General features: G+C 34.7%; 1 protein-coding gene across 1 annotated transcript; it reads left to right on the top strand.

The window, feature by feature from the left end:
- Positions 1-1,807: 1,807 nt before the first annotated feature.
- On the top strand, positions 1,808-5,179 carry LOC115626587. Its single transcript, XM_030521969.1, has 3 exons — positions 1,808-1,904; positions 2,253-2,562; positions 2,625-5,179. Exons 1-3 carry the CDS (start codon positions 1,808-1,810, stop codon positions 4,192-4,194), a joined length of 1,977 nt encoding a protein of 658 aa, XP_030377829.1. The 3' UTR covers positions 4,195-5,179.
- The last annotated feature ends 17,011 nt before the right edge of the window (positions 5,180-22,190 follow it).

Consider the following 22,190-nt stretch of genomic DNA (forward strand, 5'->3'; position numbering starts at 1 on the left):
TATACCCTTTACCCTTTCAAAAAGCAACAACAATTGATGAATATGGAATAAATAAATAGTGTACACCAACTTTTTAGAAAAATTAAGCCTCTTGACGGGGCTGTTTTCATTCTAAAGATTTGATTTTATTATCGAATTTTTGGCAGCCTAAAAGAACGTTGATTATAAAAAAAAAAACGTTCTTTAATCACCTGTTTTTACATATTTATTTATTTATTTATTTAGTACATGAACAATATTTCTGTCGATTATAATTATTAAAATATATTTTTACATTTTATATATATTAAAATAAAAAAAATGTAAACATATATGATATAACTTAATATAACATTATAATCTCAATGGGTTTTTTTACACGGTTGTTTCTGGAACCAATCTACCGTATAAACACAGAATTGGGTGTAATATGTTTTGTTCTTATTTCTAAATTCAATTATGTATCTAAAATTCTTACATCTACTACTATTCTACTACTACTTACTAAACCCCAATTATGTTTAAATGAAATGCTTGTCGCAATTCAGTTCAACACATAATCCAATGCACAATCCTTTGGCACAATCCACCACACAACTAAATAAAAGGACACAGCCAAGACAAAAACCCATATCTATATTATGAGCAGAGACTAGCAACTAAGCGAGGTAGGAGAGCAAAGACAAGAACCAGCGTCCACGTTTATGCGTGCGTTTTTCTAGTAAACATGTTTATGAGACCGCCCTTATGCATATGTATATGCTGCGAAAGCTGCCGCTAGATGGCCGTGCTAATTAATTGAATTTTTCTGAAATAAAGCTTACTACATCTTCTAGTTATCTGAAAAAAAAAAACGCATTAATTGAATATTAAATCAATAAAGTTATATTAAATAGAATTCTGAATTCATGCAGTTTTTTTTGAACATTAAAAAGGAATGCTGAATGTATTTATCTACATCTCTCTTATATAGCTATATCTATCTATATTCTATGTATATCGAAGGTTTTCTAGAAATATATTGGAATCGAGTGATTGTATAGCAGCTGATCCTTTTATTTCGAGAGAAGTTGGCTTTGATTATTTGAATTCATATTGGCACATTATCTGCTAGTATGTATTGTTGTGATTAATCTACATTCTCTCATTAAATAAATTAAAGGTTTTCCACACTAAGGTGCATTTATTATCATCTCAAAATTTTTACAAATATTTATATATTTTAACTACGTTTTTTCCAATTTTAAAAATCGTAATTTATATTGTTATCTGCAATTTACAGACTACTACTATATAACAGAATGCATTAATTCATACTAGATTGAAAATTAACACACAAATCTTAAGTAACAACAAACCACCTTAGTTTTAAGGGAGTCGGAGCATTCATTTTTAAAATTCTTAAATTAAAGCACTATATTAATTATATTAATTAAAACAGTATAGTAAGAGCCGTAGCTTATAACATTTTTCATTTATCACCCATATGTACTTTAATATAAATATGCTAGAGTTTATTTTTCCACCATCTATTTATAATCAAACTCTGTACTATCTGTCTACACAAATCCATCACTGGCTACCAACTAGATAAGATGAGGTATTTATTGGATTTGCCAAAGTCTCTGAGTATTGTGGAATAGAAGCTACTGATACTGATAAGCAGCTTCAATATAATTATATACTTGTATTACCTACATGTTATATAAATAGCTTTAGCTTTACATATTTGTTTGGTCTATGGATTACACGCTCTTCGCATGCTTTTTAGAAACACTCTCATATTTAATTTTGTACTGCTGATGATATTTTTAGTTCAGTTTAAAATATGAGTTTAAGGTGCCAGGTGTTGAAACAACGGATCCAATGTATCTTCTTCGGGACTCTGATAGCTCTATTGCCAGGGCCGTCGGCATCAATAGAAGGTACCTAAATAATCAGAAACTACTCTCTTCCACTATCGTTTTAAAATGATGAAAATTATTCGAGTGGGAAGGATCGGGTTTTTGCAATACCTTTAATGTACGAATATCTAGAGTTGGATCGACCATATTTACGAGAAATGTGTGGTGTTTTTCCATAAACTAAACTACGATATTATAAAGCTATCATGTGAATAATCAGGCTTTAAAAAGTATATTATAATTATAGTTAGTAAATAATATTCCTATACATTTATTTCTTCGTCTGGGAAGATTGTCACAAATGTTGATTAGGAGGGGTTCCTTCTATTTGAAAGCTGCCATATAAATGAGATGTGTGTGTATTTTCAGAGCCCTCAGCATCTACAAAAGAGGCGGGGCAGCAATATTACGTGTACAATGCGAAATGTCAAATACCATTTGTTAATCCCTTTACACTCGATGTTATGAAAAATATGAAAGAACATGTCTTTGAGGAGTGCTCTGAGGAGCGAGATTTGATAGAAAGCAAATTTGATTTCGATCTCAGGCAGTATCGGGTCAGTATACCCGCGAATTTGAGCGAGGCCTACCTAAACAGCACCGGACATCAGACAATAACTTGCAGCTATCAGGAAATCAAACGGGATATGGAAGCTGAGGTGCCCGATAATGCCTATGCGTAAGTGCAAATAGCTTTATAGACTCCTACATCCTTACTGCCAATCTGCATATACTGTATAGGGAATCCAAAGCATATTACTTGCCGCATCGCATGATTGTGCCAATCGATACGGACTTCATGATCACCAAGTGCTATATGCGGAATGCGACCACTGTGCTGAATGAAGTGCAAGAGGATGCCTTCAGCTTTGTGCAGGACAAGCTGCCGCCCCAGAAGATAGAGCATTACATGCTGGAGAGGGAACAGAAGCCGAGCGTCCTCATAATGGGCCTGGACTCGGTTTCTCGCATCAATTTTCGACGCACAATGCCCAAAATGTTTGAGTTCGTCAACGAGGAGGGCTGGTACGAGATGCAGGGCTACAACAAAGTGGGGGACAATACTTTTCCCAACATCTTGGCCGCACTCACGGGCCATTCAGAAGCAGGCTCCCGGGCCATTTGTAATGTGTCTGAGGTGAATTGTCTGGATCGCTTGCCCTTCATTTGGAGGAACTACAAGCAGGCAAATTATTTGACGGCTTATGGCGAGGACTGCGTGGAACTCAATGCCTTGCAATACCTGAAGCCGGGCTTTCTGAAACAGCCCACGGACTATTATTTGCGGCACTTTATTGTGGCGCTGGAGGACAAATTCAAGCTGCGTCATCGCTTCGGTAATGTCTATTGTGTGGGTCGCCATCTGAGCTTCAACTATGTCTTTGACTTCGGGCTGCAGTTTGTGGAGCGATTTGTCAACGAGACGCCCATTTTTGGACTGCTCTGGAGCAATAGTTTCACGCACGACGACTTTGCAGCACCGGCCGCCTTGGATGAACACTTTCTGGACTATATGGAAAGATTTGAGGCGGCCGGACTGTTCGAGAACTCCATTGTTGTTCTCATGAGCGATCATGGACATCGTTATGACGAAATAGTGCGACATGGGCCGAATGGCTTTCTGGAGGAACGTTTGCCCATGATGTTTATTTATGTTCCGCCCTGGTTTCGCCAAAAATATCCCCATTTAGTGAAGAATCTAGGCAAGAATCGTGATCGCTTATCCTCCAATTTTGATCTCTACATGACCTTGCGGCACTTGCTTCAACTCGATAGCCAGTCCATGGCGGACATTGAACCCAAGGCGCCACAATGTGCCAGCTGCCAGTCGCTGCTGTTCGAGCTGCCCTTCAATCGCAGCTGCCAGGAGGCGGGCATTGACGAGCACTGGTGCAGTTGCCATCCCACACAGGACGCAACCAACGAGTCCTTTGCCCGACCCATTGCCCTGGCCGTGGTCCAGTACATGAACGATCATCTGCGGAAGCAGCATTTGACAGACCTGTGCCACGACTACACCCTCAAGCACTTGGATAGCTTGCAGCTGAAGATGCCTGTCGACGCAAATGATGAGCCGCGCAATGCCAACGAAAGCTACTTTGTGGTCAACTTCAAGACAAACCCGAACTCGGCTCATTTCGAGACCACAGTGCTCTATAAAAGCATTACTGGAGGCGTCGAAATGAACATGGATTTCATAAGTCGCCTGAACTCGCATGCAAAGGACTCTGGTTGCGTGGCTCTGGAAATACCCAGAAAGTATTGCATTTGCAAGAACAGTGTCAGGATGGAGGATCAGCTACATGCTTAGATTATGACTATAACTTCCATTGAAAAGACCGGAAATACTACTTCTGCGAAATGGGGTTGGTACCTTAATTAAAACTTGATTTATATCGAATAGCTCAGGATTTGCCATTCACCCTTTTCTAAGCCTTTTTAGAATTAAAATGCAGTTTCTGTAAAGGAATAATTTTCATTTCCAATATGAGATACAAATCTTAAACTTTCTTCTTTTGTTGTATTTCACTCTCATTTGTTGGAACTTTCTACAATCCACATTATTATTGTTATACGATTTGATTGATTGATTGAATATTGGCAAAATAGCTGGCTTTATTAGCAAGGGAGTCGGCCCCTTAAATCTTTAGAAAATATTATTATAGCGCACTATTTCGCCCCAAAATATAACTAAGTTGGATTTTTTGAAGTTTTTCTGCTGATATAATAAATAAATTATAATTTTAACGAACCGTACTTTATTTAATCAACATTTTAATACATCATGAGTGACTGTCAAGGTATTTAACCTAACTGTTGGCTCTACGGCTGGGCATGCTAGTTAATATAATTAATTATTTGCAAAGCGCCATTTTATAAAGTATTTGAATGAAATCGTTGTTGAAATAGAAAATCTGATCATAGAAGGCAATGCCTATAGGAAATCAAACATAATATCAAATTATTAAGGCAGAAATAATATCAAATTTTTAGGGATTCTTGAAGCTGTTGTAAATATAATGGAAACGAAAAGTAATAGTATTTTCATATGCGCCGAACATGTATTGGAATCTTTAAAAGGCCACAGATATAGTTTTTAATAATATTTAAAAAAAAAAAATGCAAAAAAGTGCAAAAAGAAATAAACAAACTTCAGCAAATCCAACTATTTAAAAGAGCTTTTCTGTATTACCATGGAACCGTAAATTAATTATATTTTCCAACAAGAGCGTTATTTAAACTGTTAAATTAAAGCTTTTTCTTATTATTAGACGAACTATATTAACTTCATCATTTATTCGCAATTAAGCAAAAACACTTTAGACAATTCCTCCGTCTAAAATGGGAATTATTTGCCAGTAATTGGGTCTTTATTTTATTAACAAATGCAGAAATGAATATTTGATTTAACAAAATATACAAATACTTTCGATTTTTATTTTAAAATAAATATTGTTCGGTATAGATTAGTCCATTGCGAAAATTGAATATTTATTATTTTTAATTATTCTAGAAGGAATAACATTTAAGACACAAAATATTCTTAAAAAACTAAGCCCACGCCTGACTTGTTTTAAAAGTACTTTTAAAATGAGGTAGCAATCAATTTGCCTTACAAATTTTCGTGGGAAAGAAGATCGCCAAGAAATTAATGCTTTTCTTTTGTTTGCCACTCCTTCCTTTAACTTTCCCTTAATGGGCACACGAGATGGGAAACTAGCAGCTTGTCCTTTGCTGCTGTCAAAAGCATTATGGAAAAATTGGTTCACGCTGCTCAAAGGAATGCATCGCTTTCTAAACTCAACCTGAATTCACACAGAGGGCCGTGCGATGCATTTTTGTAAAGTTAAGAAAAGTAAAGTAAAGCAATTTATCCGAAATTGGGAGTATACTATATAGTAGGTGGGTAGTCCTACAAGTATTTACTTTATCAGCAAGCCATAAAATTATTTCTATTTCTTACGCTCTCAAAGCATTCATTGCCCCAGAGCAATGCTGTCTGCCAATAATTCTCTATGACCGCATTACAACTCTCATCGCGTTCTTGCTGCTATGTATACGCACAAGCATACATATGTATGTACTTGTATGTATATACATAGCTGCCACAGAAGCGTCCTTCATGCATTCCTTGCCACATGCCACACAAGCAGCTCCTCCAAACACCTCTCACAGCCCTGCTTGTTGCCTTTCTCGGCCACATGCCGCGCCAATTGATGTCAAATTTATAACGACAAATACTACAACAACTACTACAGACACACAAACACACAAACACACACACACTGACATATACACAAACACTCGGGCAAAGTCGGTACTTGGCGCCCCACTAAAAAAGCTCTACAGGACCCCCCCCCCCCCACTCTACCCCGCTCTTCTTGTTCGACACTCGCATGCACCTCATGTTGTTCACTTTTCGAGCATCATTATTGCTTTTTGATTTTGGTGTGAAATTTGCAAGTGAGTGTGTGAGTCTGTGAGTGTATGAGTGAGTGAGTGTGCTTGAGTGTGTATGTGGGTGTGTATAGGATGAGTTATGGGCCCCGATTCGACTCGACTCGACTCGACTACATTGCGCCGCGGCTTTATATGAATCGCCCTTCGCTTGCTGGCCAAGTGCCCACCATGTCAGTGGCGCCCTCTAGCGATGCTAAACATTGTGACTCAACGCACAGTTGTGAATAAATTCCCACCCACATAGTACATAGATGTGAGATTTTACTTGTAAATGGAAAATTTGAAATAAAATGGATATTAAATCCATGGTATTGTATGCTTTACTTAATCATACAATTGTGGTAGCTATGTAAGCAGCGCTAAGCTCCCTTTCATAATAATAAATAATTTTTATGAATAATTTAATAATATTTTTGACTCATTTCACAAGTTTTCACAATTTCTGAATACTGTTTAATTTGATTTGAGAAAATAGCATTATTATTTCAAACTACCTAAAACAAATGAAAATTTGTTTAAGATTACAAATTATAAAATGCAAAATTCGATCAATAAACGAAACAATTGCAAAAATAATAATAATAAAATAAAAATAAGCCAAATGCTATATTTTTTTAAATCTATACCAATTAGGTTATTCTTATTTCATAGTTGTACCATTTCCTTTTGCTATCTTTGTAATAATAGTAGTAAGAATAATAGTAATAATAATTGTAATAATAATAATAATTCTTAATTCTACATTTCTTAATCCACAGTAGCAGCAATTAAGAAATTCTCAGTGGAAAGGAGAGAAACACCGATGCCAAGAAAAAGAAGGAGAAACCAGGCGCGAAGAAATGACAATGCGTTGACTTGTGGCATTATTTTAAGGGTAAGTAAAGAATACTTGAAGCAAAGTGTAATATAAATTAATACATTTATATAAATATAAATTTAAATGGACTGTGTCTTCGATAATAGCCACGGTGTGGATTTGCCATTTTTTATTTGGCTGGGGACTTTTGAATAACATTGCTTTAATATTTAAAGTGACATAATGTTTCGAGGATGATTCTGAACTACCAGCATCCTGTTCAGGAATTTTTTAGGTAATTTTTTTACACCTTGGGTTACATTATTGGCGTTTTGGAAAGGATTCCTATTTTTGTGCAAATTTAATAAAGCTTATGTTAGCTGGGGAAAGTGTAGCTTCCCAACAGTGAAATAATCCTTTTAATAGGAATAGTTTTGGAGCCTATTCAATTCAAATAAATAAACAAACAAATCTTTTCTCTTTATAGTATTATATTATAGTATACCTAAACATAAGAACATTAAAAACAATGATGAAAATAAAAAAAAATAATTTTAAATATGACAATAAAATAATGGGAATAGTAATGTTATGTTAATAAAAGTTAGAATAAATAAATATAAAATAAACAAAATAATTTTATTATGATAACAAGAGATGGAAAATAAAATGAATAAATTCTAAATGTAATAAGATAAGGATAGATCAATCAAATCGTTTATATTAGGCAACCTAAACATAAAATAATGCGAATAATAATAATATTATGTAAAAAGAAGCTAGTATAAATAAATATAAAATAAACAAAATAATTTTATATTCATAACAAGAGATGGAAAATAAAATGAATAAATTCCAAGTGTAATTAGATAAGGTTAGAGAATATGTGTTGGGCTATCCAGTAAGTATATTGACACCAGCAGATCATATGAACTGCTCCAGAATCTTGTGAACCTCAGCTAGGCTTGACCCAATTGGACACAAAAAAATGAAGTTTAGGGAGCAGCTTATCGTTTACATACTCGAAAAATAATATGCTCTAAAGTAGTGAATCAGATATATAGATTAAGTCACAAGTACTTTCCGGGCTCATCTCTGACGATTTTCGAGTGGCCGCTCCTGGGACTGTGTGTGACTTTTTGGTGCTTTCGGTTGCTTTTTGAAAACATATTAATGCAATTTTATTTAAATCATGGAACATTTATGCTCTTACTGCCGCATGCTGCTGATATATTTGCCTTATATGCGAGTATGTGTGTGTGTGTTTCTGTATGTGTGTGTGTGCTCTCCGAAAGCAACATTGTTGTTTGTATGCGAGTTCCTTCCTGCTGCTGGTCTGGTCTGCTCATTGTCTCCTTGAATTTATGTGTGTCTGTGAAGTTTTGCTTTCATTCTCCTTCGCTCAGCACATCCAGCATTTATTTATGACTGTCAAACAATTTATGATACTTGGCTTGATCATTTTTAATGTTAATTACAAATTGCAATTGTTGCTTCTGTAGCTTCTGCTGCGACTACTCTGGCAATTAAGACCTTAAAGCTTTCCTTACCACATGATGAATTAATATGAATTTGTTGGCGAGTATGGCTCAGGAGTTGGCCGCAGAAATGATGACCATTTTCGAGATTCCCATGGACTCGCTTATTTACAAAGCAAATACAAACTTCGTCTAAGTAAATCGGCTTATTTATAATTAAAGACTATTCGTTACAAAGTGTTTGAATGAGTGTAGTTTATTTTGTTCTATTTTGTTTAGGTTAAAATAAAATAAGTTAAAATAAGTTTCGGGTCTTCTTCTATGATCCTCAAATGCAAAACTATTTTTGTGCGGATTGTTTAAGCAATTTTTATGCAACCGGCTTCAAATATTACTTGAATTAAAATATCAAAGTAAAAAATAAATAAAACGAAATGAAAGATTCTTCTTTGTTGATAGTTCAGTCAAGGAATTACAAAATAAGATGATCATCAGTAGTTTTCTCGGCAAAAGTGTTGATATTTGCGAATCCCTAAAATAATATAGGACCTATACACACCTTTATAAGCCGTTTAACCCTAAATAAATAACAGGACTTGTGGTTGGTTTCGCAGATCGAACAATATTGATTTTATTCTGAGCTCTAACATTACATGAAACTTCATAAATGTACAAAGAAATCGGGAAGGTATTCCTGCAGTGCAGCTTAAGGAATCGAACGACTTCTCTGAAAAGCTAAATGCATAGATTTTAATATTTCATAAACAATTGCCCTAAATGTAACTAAACAATTCAAATATTTAACTACATTCAATAATATTTGAGCTCTAAATGCGTACAATTTAGAAATATCTGCCGATTTCTGCACAAAAGTATGCAATGGAAAGTTTATAAAGTTGTCGAACATTTAAAAAATGTTAAATATTGAATGAAATTTCGGCACAATATTAAAGAAATTGTTTAAGAATTTCTGAGAGCTGTAGGGAAATAAGTATAGTAGGTGCAAGAAAATTGAAGTGGAGATCGACATCAAAAAAAAATATACTACAAAAGTATTTCGAAGAGCTTTAACAGTAAGTCCTACTTCCCTAAATAGAAGAACTAAAATGGTGAAACAAATGAGCGAACGCTAATAATTGAGTCTTTAATACTCCATCTGGGTCTTTAATACTCTCTGGGCAGATGGGTGTATTGTGATTTTGAAATCTCTTGCATTGAACAGAAATCAAATATATTGCATTAGACAGGCACAACAATTGGTAAAAGGAAGGTCAGGAAATGGCAAACACACGCTGCTGAGGGGTGAAAAAAATGGGGGGTGGCACATGGCCTACTGCACAGAGATGTCAAGAAACGGAAATGGCGAAGTGGCAAATGGCAACGGAAATGGCAGACACACAAATGCAAATTTATATAAAAAACGGAAATTATAAAAATATTTTTTGGTACAAAATTGTAAAAGGAGAAAAATTGAAAAAAATAGTGTATAGTAGTGAAAAAAAATGCATAGGAATTTGCACGTGAATGCGATGGAGGAGGAAGAGAGAGAGAGTGAGCGAGAGCGAGAGAGAGAGAGGGGTGGACCAGTGTCAAGCAGAAAGTTGTCGGCGACGTTGCCACAAGCCACTTGAAATGTTGTCCCAGCCCTAGCTTGCGAGCCACCTGCTAAGGGCAGCCAACACTCCAAGTGGTGCGTCTGGCATAAAGTTTTCCAAAGTATATGCCATACTATAACGAGTAGCTTTAGATATGATTGCTGTTGTTGTTGTTGTATTATCTGCCCTTCTCGCTGCAGGAAAATCTCAAATATTCTGTAGGGAAAAACCAAAATGTGTGTGTATATTTTGCAAATCTAAGCTAACGCCATATAATGGCTGCGATTTAATTAAAGCGTTAGCTCAATTTCCTAGAACTACTTTTATTTTATCAGCCCATTAGTGGTGCACCGATTTCTTGTTGCAGTGGCAGGGGAGTTATGGATTAAGGCGCCCATCCGCTCTGTTGTTTTTAGAATGTAGAATGGTAGAATGGAGCCCTGTTGGGCGCTGTATCTGAAGGCATCCTTTACCGGATGGGTCTTCCGTTTGTCGACAGCATTTACAACATATCAAGGCATGTCGACGGATCAAGTTAATTATTTTATATAGCTGCCATAGCAAGGAGCCTTGCTTGTTTATTAATATTGTAGAGAAATCGTAACAGCATTGGTAGTGCTATGTTTTTCAAGCTAGCTATATTTATTTCTGACAAAGAACTGTCAAATTGAAACAATGAAAACACACAAAAATAATAATAATAAATATGCAATCTAATATAAAAAAAATATAAAAAAAGGAAAAACAATTAAAAATTACAACAATTCTTAAAAAAAGTAGTGCCTTAAATATTTTAAATGTTTTATTCTGGCCTTACGAACGATGTATAGTTACATTCAATGGAAATTTGTCCTCTTATGGTATTGTGTGTCCTGACTTATGAAGACTTTTGGAGACTCTTGTTAGCAGTTATACAAATATGGATGGTATGGCGAAATGAAAACACGATATTAAGGAAGATCTCGTGGCTAAATCAACTGCCATAATAAGAATTTATTAAGACGGATTTTGGTGTCAGCAAGTGTAGATCAAAATAAGTCTAATGGCAAAGGAAGACTCACACTGATGAATAATTCCTTCGGCTTAGCAGAATTAGTTGCCTGGAAAATATCAGCAGAAATCTTAATTGAAAATGGCTTTCTAAGCTTTTCAGAAAAATATCGAAGCGAAGTTGTGTTACCCCTAGTTTTAATTATCGAAGTTCGAATCGTCGGAATACTTTGTTTGCCACAGAAAGACCTTCTAATTTTTAAGCGTACGCTTTCCTTTTTAAAAAAGGACTACTGCTGAAATGAGAGTTACCTCTGACTTCTCACATTTCTCCCTATTTTGTCCGACTGTGATTCCTTTTTCAGACTTTTATTTCCTTAAAATCGTCCCTGACATTGGCGCCCAAAACCACCTTAGCTGTGGCGCTGGCGTCAGATGAAAGGTTCATCAATTTGCTTTTGGAAACTTTTGGCTTTAATTCTGCTGTTCAATTCAAGGTTTGCGGTTGAATTTATTTACCTGCATTTTTATGTTTAAAGGCCAATTTACATAACAATTTGTTACGCATTGTTTAATGCACAGGTATACATATGTATGTGTATATGTATATGCATTTTTTTCACTTTTCCATTGACTTTGCGTAATTTTCACAGACTGTTCGACTGGCGCTTCGCTTTGGCTCCTGAATATTTAATGGATGCAAGTGAAGTCAAATGTCAAAAACAGCCAACCGGGGTCGGCAAAGGGCATTACAAAGGCCTGTCTGTCTGCTCTGTTCTGTTCTGAATTTGGCCTTTTCGCAAAATCATAAGCGTGTGTGCATTATTGCTGTTGATTATGTGGACGTGTGTGTGTGTGTGTGTGTGTGTGTGCAAAGCTGAAAAGACAGCGGTAGTCGCATTAATTCCACTTAATTTGTTTAAACCACAAAAGCCGTCAGCTGGGACCGTTTGGACTTTGCCACTAAAATTGTTCAATAATTCACCAAAATTGCTTACCACAATTTCCAAAGGAGAATCCACTTTGCAACTTAAAGCTTTTCAAACCACAATCTGAATTCATTTACAATAAATTGGTGGAAAAAAAAATAATAAATCAACTCAGGTAGCCCATACAGTCTGTGGAAATGGGGATTAAGATTGAAGGGATAAATGAATAACATAATTATGCTAAAATATTGTAAGAAAACGTGCACTTTAAAAGTTAAAAAATCCGTTCATGGGGACAAGTGTTGGAATTGCAATTTTCTAAGGCTTGATTTAACTTCCAATCCTTAGTTTAATTTACTTTTATTCCATTACTGTCGTAGACTGTAGAACAAATGTTATGTTAAATGTACAGAGTCTTGTAAATGTCATGAAAGTAAGAAACTAATTTACGAATATTATTTATTTACATCTGCATTTTATGTTAATGCCGCGTTCTGTAAGTGCTTACCAATTTACAAATAACTATGTATTTTAGTTAGCACTGCCAACTAACAACATTACTGTAAAGTACCATTGAGCGCTTGCTCTTTTTCTCTTAATTTGAAAAGTTAAGCGACGACACCTTAATTTACAGCGCTGTTAATAGCTAACTGTTATACAAAGCTGCTACGCTCTTAATGTGCACTGGCTGTTGTAAAGCTGCATGTTACAATGTATGTTAAGCTAGAATGCGACTGTTATCCTCTCAAAGCTGCTTATTACAATGTAATGTTAAATTTACATTAATAACCCTGCTGTTATATCCCAGCTGTTGGTCTCCAGCCCTCCAAATGTTAAGTAACTACCCCAACATAACGCTTTCACAAAAGCAAGCTTTCTGTTAAAAATGTCTCAAATAACGGTTAATTTACCCCCACAAAAAGCTCTTTAAACAGCGAACTTGCAAGTTTAGGGCTTAAGCTTTCGCTATTACCGCAAGAGCTTTCTCTCTAACCACATCAAAAACATCGCCCACGCCAATCGCATGGTGTCTAAAATCCGTGGCCGCTTTTCCCATTGGCTGTAGGTACTTGGCTTATAAAAGTCAAGGCGGTGCCCAATAAAAGTTCAGTTGGCCGGAGACCTTTGCCTGCAGCTCCTGCTTCTGCTGCTGCGTCGCAACAAACGGCGCTCAAAGTCCAAATATGGTTGAACTTTCTTAATTCACTTGAAGAATTGCTGATTTGTTTCAAGTATCTAAGTATGTGTGTATATATGTATGTATATGTTGTAAGATTTTAAATAAAAGTTGTTAAAGTTGTTTACTAGCGTTTTATTGGGGATCTAGGGTGGAATATTAAAGGGAACATAGAAATATCAAAATGTAACAAATCAAGTGTGTTGTTAAAAAATGTGAAAAACTTTACAATTGAAGAATTTGTTCTTCTTGAAGAGGGGTGGAGGGGGTGTTTGAAAGAAAGAAAATACACTCCGAAACTGCGCTTCAATTTTATGTTGATTGTAAATCTTAAGGGGTCGATGCCAAATCGAATCATGAATACATAGATATGTGAATAAAATGAACTTATGAATAGAATGAAGTAGTGAATAGAACGAACTAGTGAACAAAATAAACTTGAATAGAGGGAACTAGTAAATGGAAAGAAATAAAGAAGAGAATGAACTAGTGTACATAATTAGCTATTGGATAGAATGAACTAGTGGACAGAATGAACTCTAAAGAATAGAATGAACTATTGAATAGAATTCCAAAAGAATAGAACGAACTGCTGAATACAATAAGCTAAATATAATAAACCAGTGAATAGGATAAACTAAATAATAGAATGCACTAATAAATAGAATAAAATGAATTAGGATAAACTAAGAATATAACGAACTAGTGAATAGAATAAACTAGTAAATAAAATAAGTCAAATAGTGAACAGAATGAACTGGTGAATTTGATGAACTAGTGAATTTAAGCATTTGAACAAAAGAAGATCAATAGTTTTCCCGCAATCGGTGGAAAATCAATTTAACTGAGCAGTTCTCCTACTAGAGCTGGATTCGATGCTCGATATATTTAGCATATCGATTAAGCCGATTAATAAAGTTTATTTTCTGTCTTTGTCGAACCAAAATAAATATCGTCTTTAACCTTTTCATAGGGCAGATAAATGGAATATATTTGTTTTAAATGTTGAATTATTTACATATAAGCTTCAGATTAATTTTACAATCATTTAATTATTTTTATATTATTAATAATAAAATATGCATAGCTAATCAAATTACATGTTTGTAATCAAGTCAGAAATACGAAAGAAGTATTATTCTTATGGATAAGCAACGTTTCTTTTTATTTAGAAAATAAAGCCATCCTCCAGTTGACAATTTTTGATCTCCAACTCTCTTCCAATTCGAAACACCGATTCTTGGCCTTTAAAACAGAATCGATCTATCAATGGGTCCCAGCTCTATTACCAAATGCGTGTTCCACAAAAAGCATTTCATAAACCTTCGGCTATGTGCAATTATTTCGCCTGGATGTGTAGAATCCGCTGCCGCCCGCGCCAGCTCTAATCACATACAATTAGCCGCGACTAATTACTAGCGCGCCAAGTTAACTGCTTTTCCAAAAATACGTCGCTGCAGTTCACAGGAGTCATGTGCCCTTGCCAACTTTTTTTTTTTTGCGCCAAATTGGTGCAACGCAAAAAGTAGCTGCCAGAATTTATTGAATGCAATTGAAAATGCTGCAAGCGTAACGAATGAGCTAAAAAAAATAGTGCGAGCTGGCAAAATGGTTTGAACCTGCGGCAATAAATTCTTGCAACATACTTACACACCAAAAACAATAAAACATTTGTTGCAACCAGAACGAAAGGCTAATGAACGGCAGCCTACAGATTGTACGAACGTTTGAAGGCTTGCCAAACGATTGATTTCTTTTTACAATTTACGAGCGCTCAAAATTTTTTGAACGACGTGCTGTCCACTGATGATGATTTAAAAGGGAAAGATATTGAATTATTTCTCAAGCGTCGCTTTTTCTTACACGCTAGAGCAGACAAATGAAAGATACAGATATAGTTTAAAATAAGGAGATTCGTCATCCTCCTGGTCATATGTGCGATTTCTTCTATATAACTAGTTTAACTAAATGGACTTGTGGGGTTTGTTAAAATTATTTAATGTAAACATATTTGAGAATATATTTATATAAAATTTTGAAAAGAACCGTCGTCTTGAACTCAACTTGATCCCGTCTTTTCGTCTTTAGCTCTTCTTTCCGACTCTCTCGTCTGCTCAGTCTGCTTTGATCTATATAATTTATGGATAATTCCTTTATCGTCTTTTCAGGGATGCTGGTTGTGCATAGTTGCCAGCCCAATTCCACATATATATATGTATATACATATATAAATCCCCTGAGCGTTACACTAACAGCATTTAATTCTTGGAAGAATAAAGTTTTTTTTCCTGCATTTCCATATTTGCTTTTGTTTTTTGCTTTAAGGATCTTTTAATAATTAATTAAATTTTTTTCAAGTCTAGGTAATCAACTTTTTGTTCAAATGTTAATGATATTATTATGAAGAACTAGAAACTAATATCGTTGCTTATTTTCTTGGCCGTGTTTAAAGAAGTTTGTATGTCTATAGTTACATATATATATTATACTATATATTATATAATACTATATATTATATTGTGTATTTAAATATTAAAGAGTTTATACGTTTACATATTTAGATATTATGGAGTTTAAATGCTTATATTTATAGTGCGGACTGCAGAAGTAAATGATTCTTTTCCACATTGTTTGGACGCATATCTTAAAAGATATTCATTTCATTGAGCGTCGAATTCATTTAAAAGATTTAAAGCTATGCAGAAATGGAACGGATATCAGGAAATATTCTTTTATACACATATCGGTTCAGGATTAAAAAATATTCTTTTGATCTGGCTGACAAAGCAAATTGCTGGTGGATAGTTGAGTTTGTATTTGCTTTGGTTAGATATGCAACCTAGCAATAAAGTTAAACTTTTAAAAATTGAATAGTCTAGAATAGAATAGCCAGATCATGCACATAAAGAATATGTCTTCTTTACATTTTTTCAAAATGCTTCATAGTTAAAAAAAATTGGTTTTTCTAACATAAAATATTACAACATAAAATTGACTCAAATCAATCCGTCTATATAGATAGCTAACATGACTAATTTCTGAGCACATTTTTCCTCGCCTTGTAGACACATTTGTACTATATACATATACATAGGGATATAGTATGTGTGTAGAGGACTACATGCCTTACACATCACAACACAAACAAGGCAAACAAACAACAAAATGTCTACCACGTTGATGGACTAACAAGCCTTTTAACGTTTGCTCGTTGTTATTGTTGCTGTTGTTTCTGTTGTTGTTGTTTCCAAACTTCCTGCTGCCTACAAGTTTTTGTTTGGCAGAGGTAGAGACAGAGGCAAGAGGCAGTGGCATGTGGCGTGTGGCATCGACTGCGTTGCACAGGCCCCTAAACATATGCTACAAATAATTTGTTATTCAATACGAAACACAAAAAGTACACAAAGCGGCAAACAAGGCTAACACTGGACATTTAGTAAATTGGCTAACAAACTTTTTTGTACGATTCTACTTTTTGTTGTCTTGATTGTCGGGCAGTCTGTCGAGCGCATGTGTCTCTGTGTGTGTGTATGTGTGTGTGCCATATGCTTGACCGCTTAAAACATGTTGGCAACAAAGATTTCAAATGTTTGGGTGGAAAAAGGAGACTGGGCGGCAGTTTGCGGACAAGTGATAAGCCTTTTTGGGATATTTTTAAGTCAATCGAGATAAAACTAAGTGTATACGATGATGGGCATTGGCAGGGAAATAAAGAATTATTCACTCGAAATGGTTTGAATATTCTAACATAGTCCGATTTAATTTCCCTTAATGAATTCATAGAGTGCTTTAATTATTAAATGACAAGATTAGTATTTAGGTATACGTTTACAAAAAGGGTTTACTTTAGTTTATAGAATGTAACATGCACAAAACACAAGTATAAGTACAGTAGTGTATATATATTTTTTCGAAAAATGTTTAGCTTTAATATATATTTGAATTTTTTTCAAAGAAATTTTTAGTTTTTAATATTAACATATTTCAGTGTCAAAACAAATAATAGATGGCTTTTCAAACTATAAAACATAACTTGGGGTTTGGTTAATTCATATAATACAGCTGTTTTCGGCGGGACAGAATAATAGGTGTGCCCAACAAAAATAATAATAAATATTTTAATTTTGTTATTTATATTTTACTGAACTGTTTATGGCGCACCTAATACCCTGAATATCCGAAATTATTCTTGATGATTTTTGCGATTCCTGCCGAAATAAAGGATACCAACATCTGACAAATTTTTACAGAAATGTGATACAAAACTTTTTGAATATTTGTCCATTACTGCGTTTTGTTTTGTCAAACCGTCTTTAAAATCCCTCATTTAAGTTCTTCCCAAGAGTTCTCAATGGGATTGAGGTTTGGGAATTGACTTGGCTACTCAAAGACGTCTACACTATGCGATGAGTGTTTAGGAAAACATAACATGAGTGTTTAGGATCGACATAACAACAAATCCTTGTTCACAATTATGTGTTTGCGAATCCAAAATGGTCGTTATATGTTCAGAAAAGGCGAAAATAGTCTAAATTGTTAAATATAGAATCAACGATAATTAAAACACAGTTTCCAATCATTGTTTGTAGCTAATGCCAACTTAAATATTAGTCGTTTAGGCTTTCAAATTGTTTGTTTTGGGATGCAATTAAACACCAGCAAATATATGAACCCAAACAAACTTCACTTGACTATTGTTTGCTTGTAATTCACTGATATTTATATAATGGATGAGTAATTATTGAATATATGCGATTAAACTACCGTTGTAAGCTAATATACAGATAAAGTTCAGACAATTTTCGCGAGTTTCAATTTCGTGTTTGCTTCTCCATGGCACTTATATTTTTTCAACTTAATTTGTTCCCGTTTAATATAAATTTGTCGATAAAAATTAGCATACATTAGTGTTTTAATCTTTACAAATATAATTTATTCTTACAGAAGCAAGTTCTAAATAGAATCCTAAATTTTTCAATAAACTTAGTTTGACAATTTATATTGCATTTATTTTTATTTTCTGCCTTTACATAAAAATACCCTTTCTTCAACTTAATTTCTTTCCGTTCCATATAAATTTGTCGATGAAAATTAGTATACATTAATGTTTTAATTTTTACAAATATAACGTATTTTTACAGAAGCAAGTTTTAAGTAAAATATTGAATTTCTAACTAAACATAGACAACACATATTGAATTTATTTTTATTCTCTGCCTTTAAAAGCATGTGATAAGCCCACATTTATTTATACACCACAGTCTGTTAAGGCTTTGCTCTGGATATGGCAAGCGCTCCTGGGTTCGATGTGGAATTGCATCAGTGCTTATCCGGACTCATCTGAGGCAGGCAGAGACCCTATCCAGTGGCAGTTGGCCATTAGCTAAGCTAAGCTGCCACCACAACAGTGGCTGTCAACAGTTTGCCGACGATATATGTCGACTACTATTCGCACACACACACACACACATGCTGGCACATTTTTAAAATGTATTTGTGTCGGCTACAAGTCGTGACTGCAGTAAATTCTTGGCAACAAAACACGTAAAAATACATTAAATTCAAAAAAATAGAAGAGAAAACTACGAACTAGCACGAGTGGCAACAAAAAATGCGCATTTGAAAATTTCAACCCACGAGCTGCACAAACTCGTCTGCACGTCTGCAATTTTTTAAGCAAACATTTTATTTGCTGAAGCCTGACAAAACAAAAAAAAAAGAAGGAATGCCATATACGAGTATACTCGCATAAGTTAGAAAAAGGCAGAGAGAACTCGAGACAACAGAGCCAACCAACCCACATCAAATGCTTAAACACTTGGCTTGCTCCTTCTTCGCCAAAGTTTGCCTTGGCTGTTTGTTATTGATGTTGTTGTTGTAACTGTTGTTGTTATTGTTGTTGACATACGGTTCCTGTTGACATTCTGATACAAATCTTCAATAAAATAAAAGCAGCTCAAGTGGCCGTAGCACAAACAACAAAAGGCAGTTTCAAAACAAGTGACGACGTCTGGATTTGCTTTTAACTTTGACATCGACTCTCGTTTCTGGGTCTCCGGCTCTTTGTCTTGGCCCAACATACTCGTAAGTGGCATTGTCCAAGCAATTCAGTGGCGTCTTTACTTATTGGCTAGCTTTTCATGATTGTTTCTGTGGCGATGCTGCACATTTGTAGAGCTAGAAATTATTGCAGTTAATTCATTTTACACCAATCAGCAATTTGATTCGCGTTTTAGTAAATTTGTATACTCTTTGCATAAAAGATAGAAGGGTATTCTTGTTTGGGCGAAAGGAGATGGCAAGGCAAGTCTCGCGGCGGTTTTTTTTTTTAACGATTCGTGGGAGAAAAGTATGCGTTAAAATGGGGATTTAAATAAAAACAAGAGACAATGCTGCCATTGAGCCAGCCCTATAGAAAAACAAGAAGTTAAATCGGAATAAAATAAAGCATTCGGCCATTTGAAAACCACACCTAGATCGATTTCTCTCTTCATGCTGATTAAATGAAATAAATAAATAATATAAATTCCTTTATTGGGTCGGAGATGCTTCCTTCTTCTTTTCATAAATCTAATATAATCTTTTATTATAAAAATACAGACGAATTAATAACCTCTTCTTTTTATGAAGTCGGTTAAAAGTATTAAGTTTTAATTACTAGATAACTTTTTCTCATAAGTAATTTAACTAATTTGAAAGTTTCGATTTCTGATATTTATCTTGTACTGTACTTTAAGTTGAACTTGCCTCGATTGAATTAATTTTCTTTAGGTTTATAAACAAATTAAGTATATAGGAATATGTATTTTATTTAGTTAGTTAACTCAAGCTTTATTAAGCTTTGTATTTGGGTATTTAAAGGTATGTTAACTAAGAATATTAACTTGGTATTTTAGAAAATTAAAACGATATTATTTAGACTTTAAGCAAGTAGAAAGTATTACCAGAACAATTGTATTAATAGTTCAAGGCTACAGTTTTTTTTTTTTTAATATTTTAACTCTGCGATGTGTTTTCGGTTGAAAGTCTTAAGCCGTCAAGTAAAACGAATTTAAAACAATCATATAATTAATCTTTATAAGGCACTCAACCTAAATTATACATTTTGGACTTCTTAATTTTATGATCATGCTAGCTTTCTTTATTTTTCCCTTTTTCTATCTCTCTAAAACACTCATAGTTTTCTCAGCTAATGTCTCATTGAATTGTAGAAGCAACTACGAAATTAGTCGTAGCATGGCCCGTAAGAGCGGAGCTGTCGAAATACTACTATTTGTACTTGGCACACACCTTTGCAACTTCCTGATCATGTTTCATTCCATCTACTCGTATTGTCGGTTCGTGCTGCCATTTCTAAGCACCTCAAGCAACATTTATTTATATTGCCAGACACCCGTTCGCCGGCTAAAAATAACTTGATATGCATTACTGTTGTCAGCAGGCATTACTTTACATAAAGTACCATATATACAAGTACTATGTGAATAAAACATACACACACGCCAGCAGAGAGCCATGCAGCTTCGTAGTTAATCAAATTCCTAGCGTAATACAAACAATGAAATAAATGTCTTAAGACAAAAGGAAAGCTGCTCGTACGAGGGCAGCCGGAAAGTGTGCTTCAGCAGCCCTCCATCGTGTGTGGATATGTTCTGGGTGTGTGTGTATGTGTGTGTGTTGAAATATTTAATATATGTTTGCAACATCAAATCAACAGCAAACACAAATTCAATTACTCAGCACAGCAGCAATGGTGCCGAGTAAGAGTGAGGAGTGAGGGGGCTGCGTACCACAGTGCGTATGAGCAACATTAATGCAATTCGCAGAGGCGTCAATCATATTTTTATTTGCTCACCTAAAAAAAAAGAGAGGCCGCAATGCTTGTTGTTCTTCGTGAGAAAAAAGGGCGCTTTGAAGTCGTTTCAAGCGTAATTTGCAATTAAATCGATTCTAGTCTGAAACAATTGCACTCGTATTTTTGGTTTACACTCGTATTTATTTTGGTGCCTGTGAGTTAATAAATAAATAACAATGACACGCTCATTAACTAACACACACATAGACACACATACACAAAGACAGATGCCACAAATGTCTGTGAGAGCACGCTTTGTTGTCGTTGCCTTTGCCTTTGCTGGTCGCCACATCAGATTAAAAATACAATTTACGGCAAATCAATTGCGTTCAACGTGCCAACAACAACAACAACAGAAGAGAGCCAAGGGGAAAAGAAGAAGAGGGATATCGAAAAACGTTGTTGCAAGTTGGCCAACGTAGCAAAAAATTAAAAACAAACAGTCAGACAGATAACAACTAAGAAAGTAGCACAGAAAAACACATGGTCTGGGATCACAGAAAACAACAACAAGAACAACAAACAACAGCAGCTGTGCACACAAAATATTGTTAAGACTATTGATAAGCCCCATCCATAACCTTCCACTTAATTCTATGCTGCAACATAAGTTGACAAAGATGAATAAAGAACACCCATAGATGTTATCAAGAATACAAAAATGCCGATTAAGTTATGATATAAATGCTAAGAACTTTGTAGTATTTGATAAATTGGAAAAATTTATATATTTTATTGAAAAAACAATTCGTTCTTTTTGCATTAATCAACTGTGTTAAGAGCTAATTCTCAATGGTATATGAAAATTAAATTTTAAATGTAAAGGATAGAGAAAAATAATCCCCCAAATAAATGCCGCTTGAAAAGATATTGCCAAAGCACTTCACAATCCTGAAAATTAGAGCTACAATATTTTACCGAGAACGGGAAAGAGAGAATCTTTGGGCATAATGTTAGTTTTTGTATAATTCACAAAGAAGTACGGTTGTGTTTATTAAGTCAAATCAATCATAAATCGTGTATTTG

The sequence above is a fragment of the Scaptodrosophila lebanonensis genome, unplaced genomic scaffold (genome assembly GCF_003285725.1).
Source record: "Scaptodrosophila lebanonensis strain 11010-0011.00,11010-0021.00 unplaced genomic scaffold, SlebRS2 tig00000085-arrow-pilon, whole genome shotgun sequence".
Classification (NCBI taxonomy): Eukaryota; Metazoa; Arthropoda; class Insecta; order Diptera; family Drosophilidae; genus Scaptodrosophila; species Scaptodrosophila lebanonensis.